This window comes from Rhinolophus sinicus, chromosome 13, assembly GCF_057876585.1.
Source record: "Rhinolophus sinicus isolate RSI-liver-muscle chromosome 13, RSI-T2T, whole genome shotgun sequence".
Classification (NCBI taxonomy): Eukaryota; Metazoa; Chordata; class Mammalia; order Chiroptera; family Rhinolophidae; genus Rhinolophus; species Rhinolophus sinicus.
Window position 1 is genome coordinate 17880562 of NC_142513.1, and position 21554 is coordinate 17902115.

Consider the following 21554-nt stretch of genomic DNA (forward strand, 5'->3'; position numbering starts at 1 on the left):
TACTGTTTGACTTGGGATATAAACGATAAATAGGAATCAACTAAGGGTAATTGGTGGGAAGTAAAGGGGGCAGAGTGTTCTAGGCAGAGGAAATAGTGCATGTAAAGCCAGAGACAAAAAGGCCAGCGAAGACAAAATGCAATGGAACACGGCAGGAGATATATGGCTGATGACATCAGCAGGGGCCAAGTTACGGGGTGTATGTGGCAGGGGGGAGAACATGCAAGGATTTGGGCCTATATTCCAGGAGCAATGAGAAGCCATTTAAATCTTGGAGCAGGGCAATGATGCTCAGGGCTACATGTGAAAACATCACAGAGCTGCCATGTGAAGAATGGACGAGGATACCTTCAGCCAGGGGAGACCTCTTCCACAGAAAGGAGAATACATTGGCCCTAAAGGTCCTGCGTGGTCAGGAAAGTCAGATACTAACAACTTCAGGTTAGACAAGTGTTGGAACCTGTTTGTCCCAGGTGAGGGTAAAATTGTTCTTTTCTAAACGAGAAACTACAGTGAAGAGAAAAGGCTGCCAGGACTATGGGCCTCGATAGAGAAAGCACAGAGTCTGGAATAGGCATTACAGACCCTCATCACTGAATCATCACTGGGGTAACTGGCATCCTTATAGGATTAACTCCAAGTAAATCTGTCCCCCACAGACTAGAAACTGGGCAAAACAGCAGGACCTGGTAAAGCACCAAATATATCATACCATACATCATGATGAAAAAATAGGGTGTCCATTCAAAATCACTATCCAAACCCCAAGAATGCTTAGAAGGCTGCTGATAAATTCCTGGGTTGAAATTTACAGTTACTCTGCTTAAAATTGTTTATAATGGCAAGAGAGCTGTCCACACTTTTTCCTAAAGATGCTTATAGGATCTGAATATGGAAGAGAACAAATAAGGGCTTAGGAAGTCTGAAAGACAGCTGGCTGGTATCATCACTTCTTCACATGAAGCATGCCACACGTTGGGAGCTCATGGACTTTGTTTGCAGGTTTCATTTTTGGATTCCTGATTATGACCATGCACATTTTTGCCTTAATCATGGAAAAAGAGTCTTTCTGACCTTATTTCAGATCCCACATCTTATAGACAGGAAAAGGAAGTCAGAGATGTAATTTCTGAGATTACAAAGTATACCACAATCAATTTTACTTTCTTCAAAGACCACAACTTGGAGTGGGAGTAGAAGGCCCACCTTAATAACACAGGCATACCTCAGAAGATATTGCGGGTGGGGTTCCAGACCACAATAAAATGAGTCATCATCTTTTTGCTGGTGGAGGGTCTTGCCTTCGATTTGTAAAAAATGTAACATCTGTAAAGTGCAATAAATTGAGGTGCAATAAAACAAGGTATGCCTGTAGTAGGAACATTTATAAAGACTAAAAATAGATCTTTGCTCAAAATAACCCGTACCCACTGGGTCAAATAGACACTTAGACACTAGAGCTCCAATTTCTGTAATCTGAACTCTGCTCTCAAAGTTATGCTTACTCCAGTCCATGTTATAATAAGAAATATCTGTTATTTTTCCACAACTGTTTCAAATGTAAACAGATAATTTAAAACCCAGAAGAGAGCCCCATTTGTATAATTAAACTATTCAATGTTCATTCCTTCATAAAACAAAGATTAGTCTTTAATTTGTAGAGATATCTATCTATCTTTTGTCTGTCTGCCTGCCTACAAAACTCAGTGAAATTCTAGACTGCTTAAGATGCTTTGGAAAAGAACAAGAATTCCAAAGGCAAGAATGCATTCTGGTGACAAAGACCTTGAAATGTGTATAACCTTCAGTGTATATAAGACAGGTAGACATCTGTACATACACACAGAATCCATTTTTAGAAATTTACAGGAAAGAAATAATCCAAATACTGAAAGTTAGCCTAAAGTAAAAAAAAAAAGAAGAAGAAACATAAATGCTCAATAAAAAGAATAGTTGAATATCCAACCACAGGTATTCAAGCAGCCATTTAAATGTTTATAAAGGGAAATGATCAAGTAAAAAAATAAAATAAAAGCATGACAGAAAACTTGCTACACATTACGATCATTTTAATTTTAAAATAGGGGGGAAAATAAGGAAATAATACCAAAATTAAAAGTAGTTGTCTCTAGGTAGTGAGATTTTGATTTTTTTCCTTTATACTTACTTTCTAAGTTTCCTATGATGTGTTTCTTTCGTAATGAGAAAAAAGAAATAAAGAAAGAACTGAGAGTATCAGGTGAGCAAGAATGAATGTCCTGGCAGATAAGCCCAGTGACAAGGGGCCCAGATGCTGTTTTCACTTTAACATATATGTGTACTTTATAAATGTAAAAAATTAGTGCTACATACACCAGCTAAAATTCAGTGGAGCTTCAGAAAGCAGGAGGAGTCACCAAAAGTTGGGCTGTACATATGAAAACAAGGCTATGGCTAAAAGTATGGGATTCTTGCTGGGAGAGCTCTGAAATCATGTCAGTTTTTCAATGTCAAGTCTCAAATGTTGGCGAACCATGCCCTTAGGTCACCAAGTATGTGAAGTACACTATAACGATTATAATGTGGCATTTTTTCCCTGGAATGAAGAGACGAATAAATACCAAATGTTTCACATTGTGATATGGAAAGAATGCACACACGTATCTTTGCACACGCACCTTGATGCTGAAGCTGCAAATGTGGCCTGAGCTATAAGGGTCAGAGTGACTGACACGAATGACAGGAATCCCAGGACCCAACATACAGTCTGACACTTCATATTACTCACAGAAACATACAACTCAAGAAAAGCCACCTACTGGAGGGAAACCTGGAAAAAAGAGACGCTCCCCTATCAAAGCAGGGATGAAAAAAGCAGTGAGCAAGCCATGGGCTGCTAGTGGGGAAGGATGAGGGCAAGCCCCCCATGATCACCTGACCAGTATAAGCAGACTGACCTTTTTAACAACTGTTCTACCAGCCCATGGTGCTGACAGCACGGCTCATGTCGGGAGGAAAGAATTATGCGCTAAGGAAGGACAGTGAGCGCAGAGGACTGGTGGGCAGGCAGCGCCAGGCCAGGCAGAGCTGTGAGAGGCGGCTCGAGGCGGTTCCCTCCTAGAGTCAGAAGTCAGGAGATCGGGGTTCTGGTCCTCACTAATTTCTTCTGTGACCTTAAATTGCTCATAAGAGCCCAGAACTTTGTTTTCTCATCTAAAATGAGGATTAGATCACCCGCTCCCATCTGCTCTTAATGGACAATGAGATAGTGGCTTTGATCATCATGGGGGAAGGAGAGAATTTACTTCAAAGTAGACTCTCTATCTCCACCTATTGCCTACCCCGTTATTGAAATGAACGCTTTTAACCATCTGCACCCTGCAGGGAGGTGGAGGATGCTGCCAAAAACAACAGATGGCCATCAGTTTGGTTTAGTACTCCCTCAGCTAAAGCCAAAGAATTTCTCAAGTTGTTATAACCAAATTACAAACAGAAATATGAAGAGTCACAAGGCAATGTTGGATTCTGGGCCATTTCCCCTCCCCAGCTGTGTTGTCTGAACTAGAAGGCTCTATTCCTGAGTATTCTTTACAGCCAAAGGGGAGGGCAAGCTGGGGGGAAACAGCAGCAGTTTCAAGTTCAATGAGCCAATCCTCCCCTCCCTCACCTCAAAGCAAGAACATGCACAGTTACAGTGAGGAGGGTACTTAAAGCCTTGGTGGCAGAGTGAGTACTCTCCAACTGAAGGTATTCTTGGAGGCCACTCTGGAATGCATCATGCAACCACTTTAATCCCTCTCCATAAAATGTCACTTCACCAAAACAAGGTTCTTGGGGATTGCCGACATGATTCAACTTTGGCTACTCTTCTGTGTAGGATGTCCTCCTGCTGTTGACCTTATGGAATCAAATTTAAAAGAAACAAAACAAATGAAAACACAAACTCAATGGAAAGTTATCAGATGTCTGCCTTGGATTCTATTCCTGGTCTGGGCTAACTCCCTCCTCTGGGTCTTGAGTTTCTTTACCAATTCGGGAAGTCAGACTACACAATGTCTAAAGTTTCATATCCGGATCTGTTAAAAGCCTTTATCTAGACATCCAGGTCTCTCTGTGCCACTTTACTCTGCAGAGTAAAGTTGGCTGTCTTATGACTGTGCCCTAGTAATTTTGTTGAGCACAAATGCATATACACCCATTACCTTCTAAAGGTGGGGGTAAACACTGTCTACTGAAAGGTGACCCCGATACCTACAGCACCTAAACAGAAATGCTGTAATGTCAAATGCATCAGTAAGTGGTACTCTAGCATGCTTTTTAAAATTCTGCAGCAGAAATTAAAGATTTAAAAAAATGAAAAGAAATCCCATGTTCATGGATAGGATTGTTAAGATGTTAAGAGTCCCCAAAGCAATCTACAGATTCAATGCAATTCCTAATTAAAATTCCAACAGGCTTTTTGAGGAAGTGGAAAAGCTGATCCTCAAATTCATATGGAATTGCAAGAGGCCCTCTGACAGCCAAAATAATATTGAAAAAGAAGAACAAAGTCTGCGGACTCACATTTTCCAACCTTAAAACTTAATATGAAGCTATAGTGATCAAAATAGTGTGACACCAGCATTAGATCAACGGAACAAAATAGAGTCCAGAAATAAAGCCATATATCTCTGGCCAATTGATTTTTGACAAAAGTGGCAAGCATTCAGTGAGGAAAACAGTAGTCTCTTCAACAAATGGTGTTGGGACAACTGGATCCACATGCAAAGATCAGCTCGTTCCCTACCTCACTCCATATACAAAAATTAACTCAAAATGTACCCACGACCTAAATGTAAAAGCTAAAACTATAAAACTCCTAGAAGAAAATATACGAGTAAATCTTTATGATCTAAGATTTGGCAATGGATTCTTAAACGTGACACCAAAACAGGAGAAACAAAAGAAAAAAACAGATACTGGAACTTACCAAAATTCAAAACTTATGCACTTCAAAGGACATTATTAAGAAGGTGGTAAGACACGGAATGGGAGAAAATATTTACAAATGCTGTATCTGACAAGAGTCTATTACCTAATATGTATACAGAACTCTTGCAATTCAATAACAAAATAAACCACCTAATTAAAAAAATAGGCAAAGGCCTTAAAAGACATTTCTCAGAAAGAGATATACAAGCACATGCAAAGATGCTCAATCATTAATCACGAGGAAAATGCAATCAAAACCATAATGAAATACCACTTCATATCCACTAGGATGGCTAAGATTTAAAAAAAAAAAAGACAAACAATAACAAATGTTGTCGAGAATGTGGAGAAACTGGAACTCCCATACATTGTTAGTGGAAATGTAAAATCGTGCGCCTGCTGTGGGAAACAGTTGGGTGGTTCCTCAAAAAGTTGAACACAAAATTACTATATGATTCCAATTCCGTTCCTAGGCATACATATACCCGAGAGAAATAAAAACATTTGTCCACACAAAACTTTTACACAGGTGTTTATAGCAGCATTACCCTTAATGGCCAAGAGGTGGAAATAATCTACATGCCCATCAGTAGATGAATGGATAGACAGATTGTTGCATATCCATGTAACGGACAATTTAGCCATAAAAAGGAATGAAGTACTGACACAGGCTGCAATGTGGAAGAACCTCAAAAAACATGGTAAGTTAAAGAAGCCAAACACAATTGTATGAAATCTCCAGCACAGGCAATCCACACAGACAGAAGGCAGGCTAGTGGTTGCCAGGGGTGAGAGGAGGGGGCACAGGAGCGCTGGATAATGGGTATGGGGTTTTCGTTTGGTGTGAAATGTGAAATGTTTTAGAATTTGATACAAGTGGTGGCTGCACAATACTATAAATGTACAAGATGTCACTGAAATGTATGGAGTTTAAATGGCTGCCTTTAATGTTTTGTAAATTGCTCAAAAAGAACAACAACAAAAAATTGCAGATAAACCACTTTTCAAGCAACCTAAGAAAAAAACTCCTATATAGAAAAAGATTGTATCAAGTGCCCAATTTCACTCACGGAATATTTACAAACTTAAAAACAAAAACAAAAAAATCCCACTAATGAGTAAAGGAATTAGAACTTTGAGATAACAGACCCTTAAGCAAACAATTACGTTTCCAAAGTTCTAAGAAGTCCATGCATTAGGTTGGTGTAAAAGTAATTGCGGTTTTTGCAAGTATTTTTAACCTTTTAAACCGCAATTACTTTCGCACCAACCTAATATTTACACATGTATATTACACATGTAATATACACATTATTTACTACATTGAAGGCAATAAAAGGATTAAAAAATAAAAGCACATTCCATTAGCATTCTGACATGGCAGTTTTGAAACAAGGACGGGCAGTGTTAAAAAAATGAATGCTAAAAAGATAGGTATGCTTTATGCACTGTGCTCATCAATAAGACTTTTGGAGGCTTTAGAAGAATTCAGAAGTAATAATGTATCTTTCAAGTGGCATACACTGACATGTTTTACCACCACTATAAGGAAATAACGAAATAAGACCAGTCTATTATGGGATGTGAGAGAAAAATCTTAGATTCTAGAGAGCAGACTGTTCACATTTTTAGCAAGCATAAAGAATGAACTAAAGCCATCTCTCAACATCTTATGTTGTATCTAGTCATTTGCTTTTTCACATGCTTTTGCTCAAGTGGCTGAGAGACGTGGCTTGAGATAAGAACCTTTAGTTCAGAATCTGTACTTTCCAGTGGTGGGTCCTTCCGGCTCTGATTCTTAAGCAACAGAAATCCAACGCCAGGTGAGTAGGGAATTTAGGCTGGAAAGCTACAGAAAAGACCCAAATCTCTGACCGTGTCTCTACTTTAATGACCTCTCATGGCATCTAGCAAACCTCTGGTTCTATAAACACTATAAGGAGGAAAGTATAACTGTAAGAAGGGAAAGGAACAAAGAGTTAATCCATTCTACCAACCCAATCTCCTTCCCAAAGACTCTGATCTCTATGGTTGCCTGCCACGTCCCGCCCAACAGCTGCTCATGATAATCAATGTCTGACAGATCAGAGAAAGCCCTTAATGTGTCGCCAAGGGGCAGTTCAACAGATGGCATGGTGACTTACAACCAGAATCATTAATTACACTCTCTTATTAGTCCCGGGGCACAGTGCTAAAAATGCTTCCTCAGTGAAAGACGAGCATTTCAGATAAATGACCGTCTGGTACTGCCTATGAAGCTCCCTTTAGGACTTTTGGTCAGTGTTGATTTCTAAATCTAAGCCATACTATTTTTACAGTCGTTTCCCACATTCCGCTTTCAAGCTGGCTAGGAATGTCAAGTTCCCAATACCACGACCCATCATCTCTCCCATAATCACTGCAGGGAAAGCTATGATAAAAAGTGCCCATCATTCATTTACCCCCTCAAGTCAGGTGACTGGGTTCAAAGGCAAACACAATAATCTCAGCCCCGGGACTAGCTCGGTTTTCCCTCCAGCGGCGCCAGAGAACAGTGTTTCCTGAGCGCACGATGGGTCGGGGGTCTATCCCCTCCCTCATCTACTCTGGTACTTCATGTAATATGTGATTAGTTCTCCAACTCTAAACTGTAACCCCCTCCCAAACCACTGGCTGCAACTCTTCTCCAAGTCTCTTTTTAAAACACGAAGGGCAGAAATTCCTGAAAAGGAAGCCTAGCAGCCTGCGGCTGGTCCCCCAGCAAAAGGTCCCCCGTGTCCACACTGCTGGCTGTTATCCCAAGGGACTAAGCACTGAAGTTAAACCACCACCCCCTTAATTAACAAGCCAAATAAATGCAAGTGACGAACTCATTCTGAAGCTCCTCCCCAAGGGCATTCAGACTCAAGTCAGCTCAGGGTAGAAATTAGTGCCTTCTCAACAGTCTGAGAACTGGACTCCCATAAACAGGACTGAATTTTTAGAACTGACTGCAGACAGGGGTTGGAGGCAGGCAGGATATTTACTGGCTTTTGCATGATACAAGTCAGAAATAAATCTCAATACGATCCAAAAGAAAGACATGTTTAAGCATTTCCCAAATACTACCAAATAAATCACCACATAAATAGTCTTCGGTTTTGCTGACCTCCTGTCCTTTTTTTGTACCTCAATCTCTAATTGTTTTTGTTTTAATGTGAGTTCAAACTAACACAACATTAAGATCCTATATGCTATGATTTAAAAGTTCATCGTTTGTGTTTCCTATATTCTGTTTTGTTCTCTCTTAGATATATAAAAATGTGGCTTCAACTTTCAATTAGGTTCAAATAATTGCAATACCTGATGGATGTTCTCATCTCATGAAATTTTAAAAGACAAAAAATGTGTCAAGGCATAATAAAAACTTTCTATTGTGGGCTACAGGAAAGGAAACTTGGGAAGTCTAGGTCTGCCTTGCAATGTACTCACTTCTAGTTTTTTCTCCTTTTCTGACAAAACGTCTTTCTGGTTCTGGGTGTACTCCACCAACATCCGAGCCAGCTGGCGCCGGTCTTCAAGTTCTGCTGCCAGGCGCCCGTTATATTCTGCTAGTAACAGACATGCTTCATCTACTGTTTTCGAAAGACGTTCAGCTGCCTCTTTGTCTAAGCACAAATGAGACCAAAAAATAGAGACAACAGACAAATCACATAGGCACGAGATGCAAACATTTCTGGGGAGGTGATCAGTTTCTCTCCCAAAGTCCAAAGTCCAAGACTAAGCCAGAACCTGTGGACAAAAACATGGACTGGCTGACCGAGAAATCCAAAGGCTCTCAATCCTGTTAACAAGACAGGACATTTCTGAATTACCTGAAGTGAGGCAATTAATTGTACAAGGAGGGAAATCTGGCAAAAATTTCTTAATGCCTATTACTGCAAAAGCTCTACAAATAAAACAAAGTAATATTTAAGGTCATACATGAAATAATTTTTCCTTGTCTCTGAGAATGTCAAAAGTGCTTTCATTCATATTACTTTAAGTATTCTTTGAACATTCCTCTGAAATACAAAATACAAGCACTATATGAAATACAAAAGCAAGCATTCATTTCTTGGGTGTGGAAACTAAAAAAAACAAAAAAACAAAAAAACCCCAAAACACTACACAACAGGTTAGACAGCAGGCAGTTAGCTAAGGAGTTGGGACTCAAAACCAAGTCTCTAAAATGGACTTAGAGGACTCTACCTCTTAAACTCTGCAAGCCTTGAACTTGGGTATGAGCTCACGTCTTTCATTCAGCAAAGTATCAGGTCTGATAAAACAGAGGCTTTCAAATGCTTCTGAACATGACCCACAGTAAAAAATACAACTTTAAATACATATACTTTATGTGAACATATATGAAAGTAAAAGAAACAAAAGTTTCATAAAACAATATCCTTACTATGTACAAAATGTTCTATCTTGTATTCCATTAAAAAAATGTTGGTCATTACCTAACAGACTGATTTCATGTCCAATTGATGGGTTGCAACTCATTGTTTGGAGAGAAAAAAAAAAGACTGTGCTGAAGTATCAAAGAATCTGAGGAAGGGTATTCTCAGAAAGAAGTGATAAAAAAGGCTCAACGTAGGAAATGAGAAAAGAGACAAAAGGATGATTTATATTTAAAAGAACAGATAATTAATTATCCTTGGGCGGTGGTGAGATTAGAACTTTAAATATGTATACCTCACTTTTAAGAGGTCGTTAAGGATCAAAAGAGGAGACGGATGTTTTGAAACAGGGCACCAGAGACTCCAGTAGCTCCATGGGACAAACTAAAAGTGAGTTACACAGTGACACAGACATGGTGCCTCTACTACAGGGTGTGAGGTGAGAGACCTCAGCCTTCTCACAGGTAACTGGGAATTCTGAATTCCCAACACAGTGTCTCTGGTGACAGTTTGTGCGGCTTTTAGATGCCTTCTTAAAATGAATATTGGGAGATGAACAGTGGAGGGATTCCAAAGTAGGCCTGACGCCAAAGATCAGGCACTTCTACCCTCTCCAGGGATAGGGCAACAGAAAGATGCTCTTGGGGAAAAAGAAAGAGACGTCAGCCTTAGAGGGAAGAGAGGACAGCAAAACATTCTTCTGGATTGGTGGTCTGGTCTGGGAATAAGCTGTTGGGGTGGTTAGGCTGGTTTTAGCTTTGTCGTTGCTTGACTATACGATTTTAAAAATGTTTAAGTACCCATGGCAAAAACTGGCCAGGAAAACACAAATATGTAAGATTTTCTTTAAAAAATCAATTCTCACCCTCTAAGAACTTGTACAAGGGAGAAAATTCAAACACAGAAATAACTGCAACCCAGAAAGATAACTTGTACAAATTTTGAGCTATAGAAAAAATGCCATCAAAATGTAGCAGTGAGACGCTCACTTCAGAGAACTTACCTGTGGGGGTCCTCAGGTGCTCTGCCCTCCCTGTTACAGATGAGCGGCCGTGTGCCTTTCAGCCAGCCCTCCACTCATGCTCAGGCGTCCCATTCCCTCTTGCTTACTCCAAGATTCAGTTTCTGCACCTGTCCCGTTTCCCCATCTCGCCAACTTCTCTCTTCCTCCCCTGCAGCACTACCATCAGCATGCAAACATGCTGTTCTATCTTCGGACCACATGTCACGCCCCAATTACTGCCCCATTTCCCTGCTCCCTTTACAGCAGAACCCCTCAAGGGAGTTGTCTATACTCGCAGTACCCATCTTCTCGCCTCCCATTGTCACTAAACCCAATCCAATCAGACCTTTGTATCTGTCAGGCCTCTGTGCAATGAGCTAAACAGGTATGTGGGCTCCTAGTGTGCCCAGCACTGTTCTAGGCTCTCAGAGACAGCAGGGAACACAAAGGACAAAACAAAAACCTCTCTGCCCCCAAGTTTACATTCTCAGGTAGAAAAGAGAAACAATATACTATATTTTACTTATTTATCAGCTGAAGATAAGAACTCTAGAGGGAATAAGGCAGAGGAGGAAAAAAACAAGGCATGGTGGGGGGGGTGAGAATTGCAATTTTAAATAAGGTGGTCAGGGTAGGCTTCACTGAGATGATATGTAAACCAGAGCCTGAAGGAAGTTAGAGAACTAGCTGGGGAAGACCATTCCAAGCAGAGGGAACAGCAAGAACAAAGGCTCTGGGGGGGCGGGAGGGGCATGTCTGGCAAGAAGTCCTAGGACCTGAGCAGTGAGCGAGGGCAAAGTAGTGAAAGTCTATGCAGTAATAGGGGCCAAGCTGTAGAGGCCGCTGCAAGAGTGGTTTGTATTCTAGGTGACTGGGGTGCCAATGGGGAAGACATGGTCCGACTTCCACTGGCACAGATCACACTGGTCACTGTTGAGAACAGAATGAGAGCTGCAGATGGAGGACGAGGAAGCAGCTGGGAGACCCGTAGGCCTCGCTGATCCCAGCGAAGATGGTGGTTGGCTCTACCAGGTGGCAGTGCAGGTGGTGAAAAGGTGTCAGATAACTGATTTTGGTTCCAATCAACAAGAATGATGAGGGGGCATTTATTAAGATAGGGAAGACCATGACAGAAACAGGACTTGGAGGGAAGATCAGAGATTTGGTTTGAGGCAGTTTAAGTTTGAAAGGTCTACTGGCAATGAGTAGGAGGTTGGATATAAGGGTCTCAAATAGTAACAATGAGTAGGAGGTTGGCTGTAAGGGTCTCAAGGTCTAGAGAGAGGTTTACATTAGATATGTAAATTAGGGATCATTAGCATTTAAAAAGCCTGTTATTTAAAGTAACCAAACTGGATGAGCCCAACCTGCAGTGAACCTAGCTAGTATAGAGGGCAAAGTACTCAACACTAAGAAGTCAAGAAGTGCAGAAGCCAGCAAAGGAGAATGAAAAGGCTGAGCCAGAGACAGAAGAGGAAAACTAGGAGAATGCAGGGTCCTAGTTTCCTACTGCTGCTGTAACGAATCGCCATAAACTTAGTGGCTTAAAACAACACAAATGGATTAAGATTTATTATTGTAGCCCCTTCTTCCATCTTCAAAGTGTATCATTCCAACTTCTGCTTCCAGTCACATCTCCTGCTCTGACTCTTGCCTTCCTACCTCCCTTTTACAAGGACCGTGATTACACTGCCCCCCCCCCAATAGTCCAGGACCACCTCCCCATCTCAAGATCCTTAATTTAATCACATCTGCAAAGTCCCTCTGACCATGGAAGATAATATATTCACAAGTTCTGGGAATCAGGACGTGGACATTTTAGGGGATTATTTTTCTATCTACCACATCAAGTACTTTCTGGACAAAGAAATGATCAACTGGGCCAAATGTTACTGAGATCAGCTTACGATGACCTCAGGCTACGAGTGGGCAAAATAGTCACCACTGAGTTTAGCAACATGGAAGTCAGCAGCAACAGTGATAGAAGCAATTTCAGTAAAGTACAATCAGGAGAGAATGAGAGGAGGGTAAATGGAGACAGATGAGCACAGGCAATATATTTAGGATGTTTTGCTAAAATGAACAGAGAAATGAGGCGGTAGCTAGAAGAAGGAAATGGGTCAAAGAAGAATTTTTTCCCCACACAGGAAAAAAAATACATGTTTTTACATTATGGATAATGATCCAGTAGAGAGGAAAACTGGGAGATACAGGAGAAAAGGGAGATCTATTGGAGAAAAAACAGGTCTAACAAACAGGTAGAGGGGCTGGTTTAGAAAACAGCACGTTCATCTCCACACAAAGAGGAAGAAGTCAGCCAATGTGTGTTGTTTTCCTCAGCCACATTCAGCTGTGCAGATCCAAGACATAAACAGATGAAAGGCTAGATTTAAGAATGGTGGCTGCCAGGAGCTGGGGGTGGGGGGGTAGGGGGGATTTGTTATTTAATGGGTATAGAGTTCCAGTTTTGCAAGATGAAAAGAGTTCTGGTAATTGGTTGCACAACAACGTGAGTGTACTTAATACTTCTGAACTGTACACTTAAGATTATAAAGACCCTAAGCTGAATAAAGAAAATGAGGACATACGGTGAGTGAAGGCTGGGAAATGGTAGAAGGATCAATAGACTGTTAAATCCAGTAGGGTTTCATTGTTGGAGCTGAGAAGTAGACAGTAAGTGCAACTGCTTCTTGTATGATTTGGAAAGCATTGTGCTGTGCTCCCCATCCATCCAAGCACACTCCTGCCTGAAGGTCTTTACAGGTACTGTTCCCTCTGCCTGGGGCCCTCCTTCCCCTCAGACAACCTCACAGCTAGTTTCCTGTTTTGGGTGGGGCCTCTGATGGAAGAGCATCTCATCAGAAAGGCCTTCCCAGGCCACCTTTAAAATAGTGCCTCCTTCAATTATCTCCACCCCCACATCCCTGCTTTATTTTTCTTTTTGGCACTTAATCCAGGAGGGGATGTGGGTGGGACACGAGTATTTGCTACACCGTGTACCTCAAATATTTATTGAATGAAGGAAATATTTCATGAGCAACCTTGGTTTTCTTTAAATGAATATGGAGGAAGTTTGTGAAGCAGCCAAGTCAAGGGACTGGAAGGGAAAAATGGTAGCCCTTGGATGAGACTGTAAGGAAAGACCTGAGCTTTTGTAATGGAAAGAGCACAGGCTTTGCAGCCTAGGGTGGAATCCCAAGATGTACTACTCATGTGACCTTGGGTAAGACCCGTAACATCTCGAGGCCTCAATTTCCTCCTATGCAATAAGGAGATATACATGCAGCGATCTCAAGAGATCATCTATCACGAAGAGAAGTATTATCTGGCACAGAGCATACTCTACAAATATTAGTTCATGCTTCATCCCTTCCTTGTAGTATTAAGAGAGATAAAGGATAAAGAGAGAATAATGTCAACTGCTCCTCCCTGTTTCATTGGGGGTGATCATCAAGAGGGCAAAATGACATACTAACAATACATACCCAGAGTTCTTGGCACTGAAGGCACTGTTATCTATGGGGTGTGTCAGTGCGCAGTGTATAAATCACAGAACACTGAATTATATAATTTTTTTTAATAAGAGGGTCATAAGTTTAATGCCTTCTGCTCTTAGCACCTCCGCACACACAATGTGCCCTGTTTTCAACAGACCTCCCTTAGAGTGCCATAAGTTGTGGCATGCCAGCCTTTCTGCAATAATTCCTAGGCTCACTATGCAAGCTTGTACTTTTCCAGCAGCTTCACTGTTCGGCCTGTGAGTTATGTTTGCAAATCCCAAGAGGGCAGAGCACCTAATACCAAATGAAAAGTCTATACCTGCAGACATAAGCACGTCCTAGGGTTTGATGCATTAGAGGTATGTACCTCTTCCCTCATCTTTCACCCAAATTCTACCCTCTTACCTGTTATTTTTTCTAAGAGAGAAACATCTTGGACTTCCTGGGGCAAAGAAGCAATTTTCTGTCGGACCGTAGCATCCCCTGATGCGGCATTTTCCAGGTCCTGCAAAGCTTTGATTAGTTCCTCAGTCTGTACAATAAAACACAAACAACACTATCCATTAAGACAGATGGTGTTTAAAGAAAATTAGTTGGAGTTAAATGAGGTGGAGGCAAATTTTAAAAATGATCATTCCTAACATTTAATATTGTTCTTAGTCCCAGACCTTATACCAAAGTCAATGATATGGAGTCTAAGAGAATGTGTAAAGTTAATTTTTCCAACTCTGTGGCAGAACATGAATAAAATTCTACATAATTCTTTTAAAAACTGTTTTAAAGAGCATTTATGGGCAACTTAAAAAATAGAGTCTGTTTTGTATTGCTTAGTACCAAATGATGCATTATTTCTATAAGGTACGTGCAAAAGTAACTGCGGTTTCAAAGGTCAAAAATTGCAAAAACCACAATTACTTTTGCACCAACCTATGGTCTAGCATGGCCTCCAGTATATAATAAAGGTATACATATCAGATCTTGAACAACTGTGTTGACTGATTAAAAGAAATGACAAACACGACATTTTAAATTTTGGTAGCCCCAAAATTGTGTCTAATTCATCAATTACAAACAAAGGGATTAAAAAAAAACAAGAGCAAACTAAGAATGCATACGCTATATACCAAAAAGGGGTTTTTAAATGATCAGAAAACAGAATGCTGACAGCTTAGCCAGTCCATAATGACCTACCATGTTTCCCGAAAATAAGACCTAGCCGGACAATCAGCTCTAATGCGTCTTTTGGAGCAAAAAATATAAGACCCAGTCTTATATTACATTATATTACATAAGACCTGGTATTCAGTTGTTATGTTATGTTATATAAGACCCGCTTTTATTTTACTATAATTTTTGCTCCAAAAGACACATTAGAGCTGATTGTCCGACTAGGTCTTATTTTCGGGGAAACATGATAGCAGTAACTAACCAGATAGATATAGATGGTAGTTAGGTTATCCTGAAAGTTGATAATTCAGGCTGTTCTCTTGAAAGTTTTCAAATGCAAAAATATATGGCTTAACATTGCTTTCATTTAACCCCAGTCTAATTCAACACTTTAACATAACACAAATCACACGCCATTATTTATTATACAAAGACCTTAAACACCCATGTGTAATAAAGGAAAGCTGTTTTAGGCAGCATAACTCATGGGCTTTGAAGTCAGACCCAGATTCAAATTAAGACATTGGGTAGATTACCTAATCTATCTCCCTGAGCCTCCCTCTCTTTGACTGCAGAGAGAGACACAGACAGACAAACAGCTAGCTAGCTAAAACGAACCAACCACATCGAGTTCATGAGCTAACATATATAAAGGGCCAAACAATGCAAACATATGATTAAAAATTCAGTAAATGGTAGTTCCCGGTTTTACTATTTAAACAGGTTATAGTATAGCAAATCTGCTATTGCCACACAGACTGTCCTTAGAAACTAAAGAGTGGTTTACTTATAAAAATCAACCATGCTATTGGAGACAAGACATTGCAGAGGCCTTTTGAATGTCTTTGTAACATTACCTATCCTACGCCTTTCACCAAAGTCTATTCTTTTGAGAATATTTTCAATGTCTAAGAGTGAAAAAAACCAAGTCCAGGTCACTATAAAACATCAGAGGCCTGGCATGCAAAGAGCAGGTCAAGCCCGCGGCCTGCCGAGCCTCACTGGGTGGATCTTGCACCCAGGACCCAGAGCTACCCTTTAAAGGGTGATCCCATACTAGTGGACACCAGCGCCACCTTGTGGTCATAATCTCTAACTAGAGGTCATTTCAATAAACAATTTGTGCCCACTTCTCTGGGGATGAAAACATACCAGCAGGGGTCCTGCAGAAGGATCTTGGGGAGAGTAGCTTCCAGGGTAGTCGTCATCCTCCTCCTCTTGTATCTGCTGAAAAGTTCGCTTCAGAGATTTCTTCTCCTCTGTTGCTAGAGGAAAGAAAACAGTGACAAATTTGGGTCACCACACCCTGTATTGGAGGAATCATATGCTATGCACAAAATGGGTCACATGTAAAAAAAAAAGGGCAGGAGGGGTGTACATTTCCAGAGATAGTTTAACATTAACCTTTATGCCAGTTCTTTTAAATTGGTGGTAGTTCTACTACAAAGAGTGAAAATGGCCTTAGTCTGTCATCTCAGATTGACTCACTGGAAAAATACTACTGAAAACAAGCACTGAAAAGTGAAACTTACCAAACTAACACATTTCGTTAAAAAAACCTCATTATCTTTAGAAATGGTAAGAAACCCATCAGACAATATAATGAAGCAAGCTGATGGGTGTGAAGGTTTAGAGAGAATATACTGTGTATAAACGAGATTCTTTATACTTTCCAGGATAAGTTCAGAAAATAAACAGTAGTGAGAAACCCATCAATAAAATTTTGTCAAAAACTCTAAACACAAATAGCCTTTAAACTATCCCTTTGAAAACAAAACAATATTACCTTAAAATTAAAAGTAATCATTATTGAGAAATATGATTGATACCACTGGGAAAAATTACTTAAGTTTCCATTTTAAAATTAACCTCTTTTGGGACTAACAGGTTACATTTTTAATTATCTGTAGTGAATGCTTTTAAATTGTTACGATAGATGTGTTAATTCTAAAATCATTCCTTTTGCATCAAATTGAACAATACAAAGTAAATGTCCAACAACTGTGGGACATAAATCTAGATGATAAATTTAAGGTTTGGAAAGTAAAGGAACTACTGGACAACTCACATGTGCCAGGCATTGCAACAATTTAATCCTTCCCACAATTCTAAGATTATAATATTTCCATTTTACAGGTGAGAAAATGAAGACCCAGAGAAGTTAAATAACTCATTTAAAGGTACGACTGCAAAATCTGTGCTCTTTCTACTGCCGTCAAATTACTTAGCACCACACAATTACCCTCCCATCTGTCAAATGAGGGGTCACCATGCTTCTTTCTCAGAACTCTGAGTTATAAACAGAATGTACACTTCTTGCTTAATTAAACATTTTCTTCTAGAACCAAGGATGTAGTTCCTGTTTTCTACCTTACACATTAACTGACCAAACTGTTTGATGTGAAAGCCAAGTCAGTATCATGGGTTTTATTTTTTCTTCATGTTTGTCTGTTCCACCAAAAAACCCATTTGCAATACAGGCAGCCCTCACTTTGCACAACATAGATCAAATACCATGGCATATTAACTACGAGTAATTGCATAAAGAATAAGCTTCGCTACTGATTTCAGTCCACGAATTACTCTGTAAGTAAGAGAAGTGGATCATGACCAGTGACCATATCATTTCTTTCAAGGTCAGTGACTGGTCAAGGCACATCTGGTATTCAGTTCACACACTGACAGCAAAGTGGTATTGTCTCCCAGTGATAAAATCCACATTTTATAAAATGCATAATCAAAACAGGGAACTGACTGACAAAGATGAAAGAGCCGCAAAGAAACTACAACTAAAACAATGCTGGGAATGAAATCTGAATCAATGGAGTTGTAGCGGAAAGAGGCCGCTGTGGGATAAGTGGCAATGCCACACCCTTCTAGAGACTTGATGCAAGCCAGAGAAACTCAGTGAAGACCAATTTATAACATAAATGAAGAAAGTGTTGTGATGAAAGGGTGACAATGGCCCACAGAAAGTGATGCTGACAAAAAAGTTTCATGTTAAAGGACCTCTCGGAGATCTTGCACGACTCTGAAAGCGCAAAGGATAAAATGTTGGAAACTGACTCAAACTTAGAAAGGGGTATGACAATTCACTAAGAAAAGATACTTGCTCCATATTTTAAATTATATAAGCAAGCAAGCTTTGTTTAAACTACTCTTGAAAAGTTTGTTAGAAATACACATTAATTCTCAATGTTTCTAACTAGTTACAGAATGCTGAACAGTTTTACTATCTTTATCTTTTTTGTTTCACTATGCAATTACAATCAACAGTGAGGTTTTAATTCTCTGGCAAAAAATTTTAGTTCCAGAACAACTGTAAATTTCCCCATTGATCATTAAGATCACTGCACGGTTTCAGCTCGCATGCTCGTTTTTACAGTCCTGTGCTAGAATGCAAGGCAAGGACTGCTAATTTTGAAAACAAAATCTATCAGGATATAACTTACACATGAAATACCTAGCAGTACTTTGCCCACAATAGCTAATTAATCTGTAGTGTGTGGTGTGACCCACGTAGACATTCAGTCACTAAAGCATCAAAGTGGCCGTGTGTGAGGAATGGATACAAGAATGTAAGCACAAGAAGTAAAAATGTTTACTGTTTGGTTCACTTCCAAACACCTAGAAGAGTGCTCAATAACTAATTGTTAAGACATTAAAGAAGGTAGAAAAAAATTATACAGCTTGCATCCTTCAGTTTTCAAACTCTCATACAGAGATTTTTATATAATATTACACGAAAACCACACATCACTCAATACCACAGGGCACTCAGAATCACTGAATTTAGGAACTGGAGGGCTTTCCTCCTCATTGTTCTTGAGAATATCAAGGCCCGCAGGCCGCGGTTTGTCCTAAGTCAGGAGAGCTCCTTAGTCTCAGTCTGGGTCCTACAGCCGAATCACCTGCCTCCTGCTCTGGACTTCCTCACAGCACTTCGTGCTTCCCCTCATTCGCAGACTAAATCAAACGGATGCTAACAGTTTTCGGGCCACTTCTGTCCTTTGCCATTCTGATGGAAGAGGGGGTGACAGGGGGTAACCATTACCATCATACTTTTCCAGTTCTCTCCTATCTACTTGGAAGACCTACTGGAAACGAATTATTCATCATTTTTCCGTAGGGCTCCTCTCCTTTCCGGAACTACCTATTTCCACTATGAATACTTCCACTGGCTGCATCTTCCAAGTACAACGCCATGGAGACCACCAGAGTTTCTCCCCGAGTCCCAACTTCTAGCGGATTGCACACCTCTGACAAATCTTACCTGTCTCCTCTCTGCTCCTTCCCATGGCATCTCACCAGCAACCTGCCCCTTCCCATGCCTTGTCCAGACCACTGTCCCAACTGGTCTCTCTGCCTCCAGTCGCTCCTTTGCCAACTTAGACTCCATCTTATTCCTGGTGATGGTACGCAGTAGCATCGTGAGTTCTCTCTCTCTCTCTCTCATCATCTCCCTCTGCCTCCCACAGCACTCAGCCATTGCTATTTTGCATGGTCACCTCTCGATAGAAACATTGTCTTACTCCTTTACATCCCTCTAATACCTCGGAAAATGCCAACCGACTTGAGTTTGAAGCCTCTTCAAGGCAGAGGAAGCACTGAGCTTGGAAAGCCTTGGTGCTGTGCCAGAAATGACTATCACTGCACCCCTTAAACAAACAGGACGGTTGCTCTGGTAACTCTACCCTGACTCATCTGTACAAGTTAGCAGCTAGGATGCCCAGTATTCTCAATCTAGTCAGCCATTAAAAATAACCTAGGAAATCTGTCAGTCTGATTCTTATGGCTAAATTTAAGATAAGGCATCCTTCCACTATCACTTCAGCTTCTGACCACAGGATTTATTAATACACTCCTGTTTTAACTCAAACAGCGTTTGCAGGCAGGGCAAACACTACGGGCGGCCAAAATCCTTCTGCCTGCATATTGGTATACCTTCTAGATTCTGTCCTCCAACCTGTCCGCATCTCTAAGGGGCCTTTTACTCAGGGAACTTTCAAATAATCCTGGTTCCCTCAGTGTTTATGGTATGCCTTTTGGAGACCTGCATTGTGGTAGAATTTCAGACACCATGGCAGACTGTGAAACTAATTTTAAGGTAAAAAGGTAGCCTGAAGGTTCCCAAATCACATTACAGAATGTAGTCATCTACTTATAAAGCTGGATATTCTAAAGAATGTACTTGAAATTTTCTGGGATTAAAAAAAAAAAAAGGAAGAAAGAAAGACCCACAGATTTTTATATAACTTTTATAATGAGAAAAGAATTAGGAAATATTGTTTGCCATAGCTCCCTCATTCTTTGTTCCCTCCTTGCAAAATAAAGAAAAATATTTTTTAAAGCACATTAAACTTTATTCGTGGAAAGAAAAAGATCTGCAGTGAACAAAGGGCAGCCATTTGAGGCACAATTCTGACAGCACTTTACCCGTATCATCTCATGGAACTGAGTGGCCAGGTCAGGACTTGAACCCGGGAAGTTGGGCCTAGAGCCTGTGTTCTTAACCACGATGCTTTCTAGTCTTGCACAAAATCTGAGAAACCGAAAACACTAATAAGTCTCCTCCTACTTCTGCTACTGGTTCAAATTTAGAAACTCAGAATATCAGACATCAGAACTGGGGAGGACAAGTTCAAGTCCAATCATCACTCAACTCTTCACATCTTACCTATATTATCTCAAGTGATCCTCACAACCCTATGATGTATTACTATTAATATCCATAATGTACAGTGTCGAACCTGAGGCTCAGAAAGGTCAAACGCTGTGCCCAAGGTCACACAGCCTGAAAGTCAGAGAGCGGAGATTTATATTCTGGAAGTCTGATTTCAAACTCCCGCTCTGAGTAGCTAAACTAACTATACTAAGGTCCAGGAAAGTTGAGTGGCCTGCTCATGAATTCATAGCTTCATTCAAGTCTATTGCATCCATGTGCTTTCAGGTAAAAGCACGGTATAAAGAACATAGACTTTAAAGTCATATAGATCTGGTTTGAATTCTCCACATCAATTTCACCTATTTGGACAAAATTACTATATCCTTTAGAGCCTTAGTACCCTCATCTGAAATATGGAATTAATACCAAATTCAGAGTAGTTGTGTGGATCTAAAATAAACATGAAAAGCAGTCAACAGAAAGGCAGGTACCTAATAGATGCTCAATAAATGTTATTTCCTTTGTATCTGTCTTTCCTTTCTAAATCCCTCTACTATAGGATACTGTGTGCCTCATGTGTGAGTCAAGTAAATAATGACGTTCCAGTTAGTCAGGCAAAAGCTTGAGTATTCCTAAGAAAAGACAGATTACTTTAGAATACCTGGGTCTTGCACATGGGGAGATAGGTATTATCAACTCAAGAAACCTCCAGTTCGAAAACAACACTCCTAAGCTCATGCACGTTCCAATGTTAGAACTATCAAAGTTCCATAGGAAAAGTTTTATTTCAAAGATAAATTTGAAAGCTGTCTGAAATCAAAGAATTATCCACAAATCAAGGGTGAAATATAAAAGGACTATTCAAACTT

General features: G+C 40.3%; 1 protein-coding gene across 4 annotated transcripts in view; it reads right to left on the bottom strand.

Annotated features, from left to right (window-relative positions):
• The window catches only part of RPRD1B (regulation of nuclear pre-mRNA domain containing 1B), a 50178-nt gene that overhangs the window by 12822 nt on the left and 15802 nt on the right, over positions 1-21554 (bottom strand). For 2 of the 4 annotated variants that reach the window (XM_074317880.2, XM_074317877.2), the window contains 3 exons: positions 16173-16285; positions 14259-14385; positions 8401-8576 (listed from right to left, as the gene is read on the bottom strand). In XM_074317880.2, the coding sequence (XP_074173981.1) occupies positions 8401-8576; positions 14259-14385; positions 16173-16285 (416 nt within the window). Of the gene's footprint in view, positions 1-1225; positions 1327-8400; positions 8577-14258; positions 14386-16172; positions 16286-21554 lie in introns of all 4 variants that reach the window. The other 2 variants (XM_074317878.2, XM_074317879.2) reach the window with 2 other exon arrangements.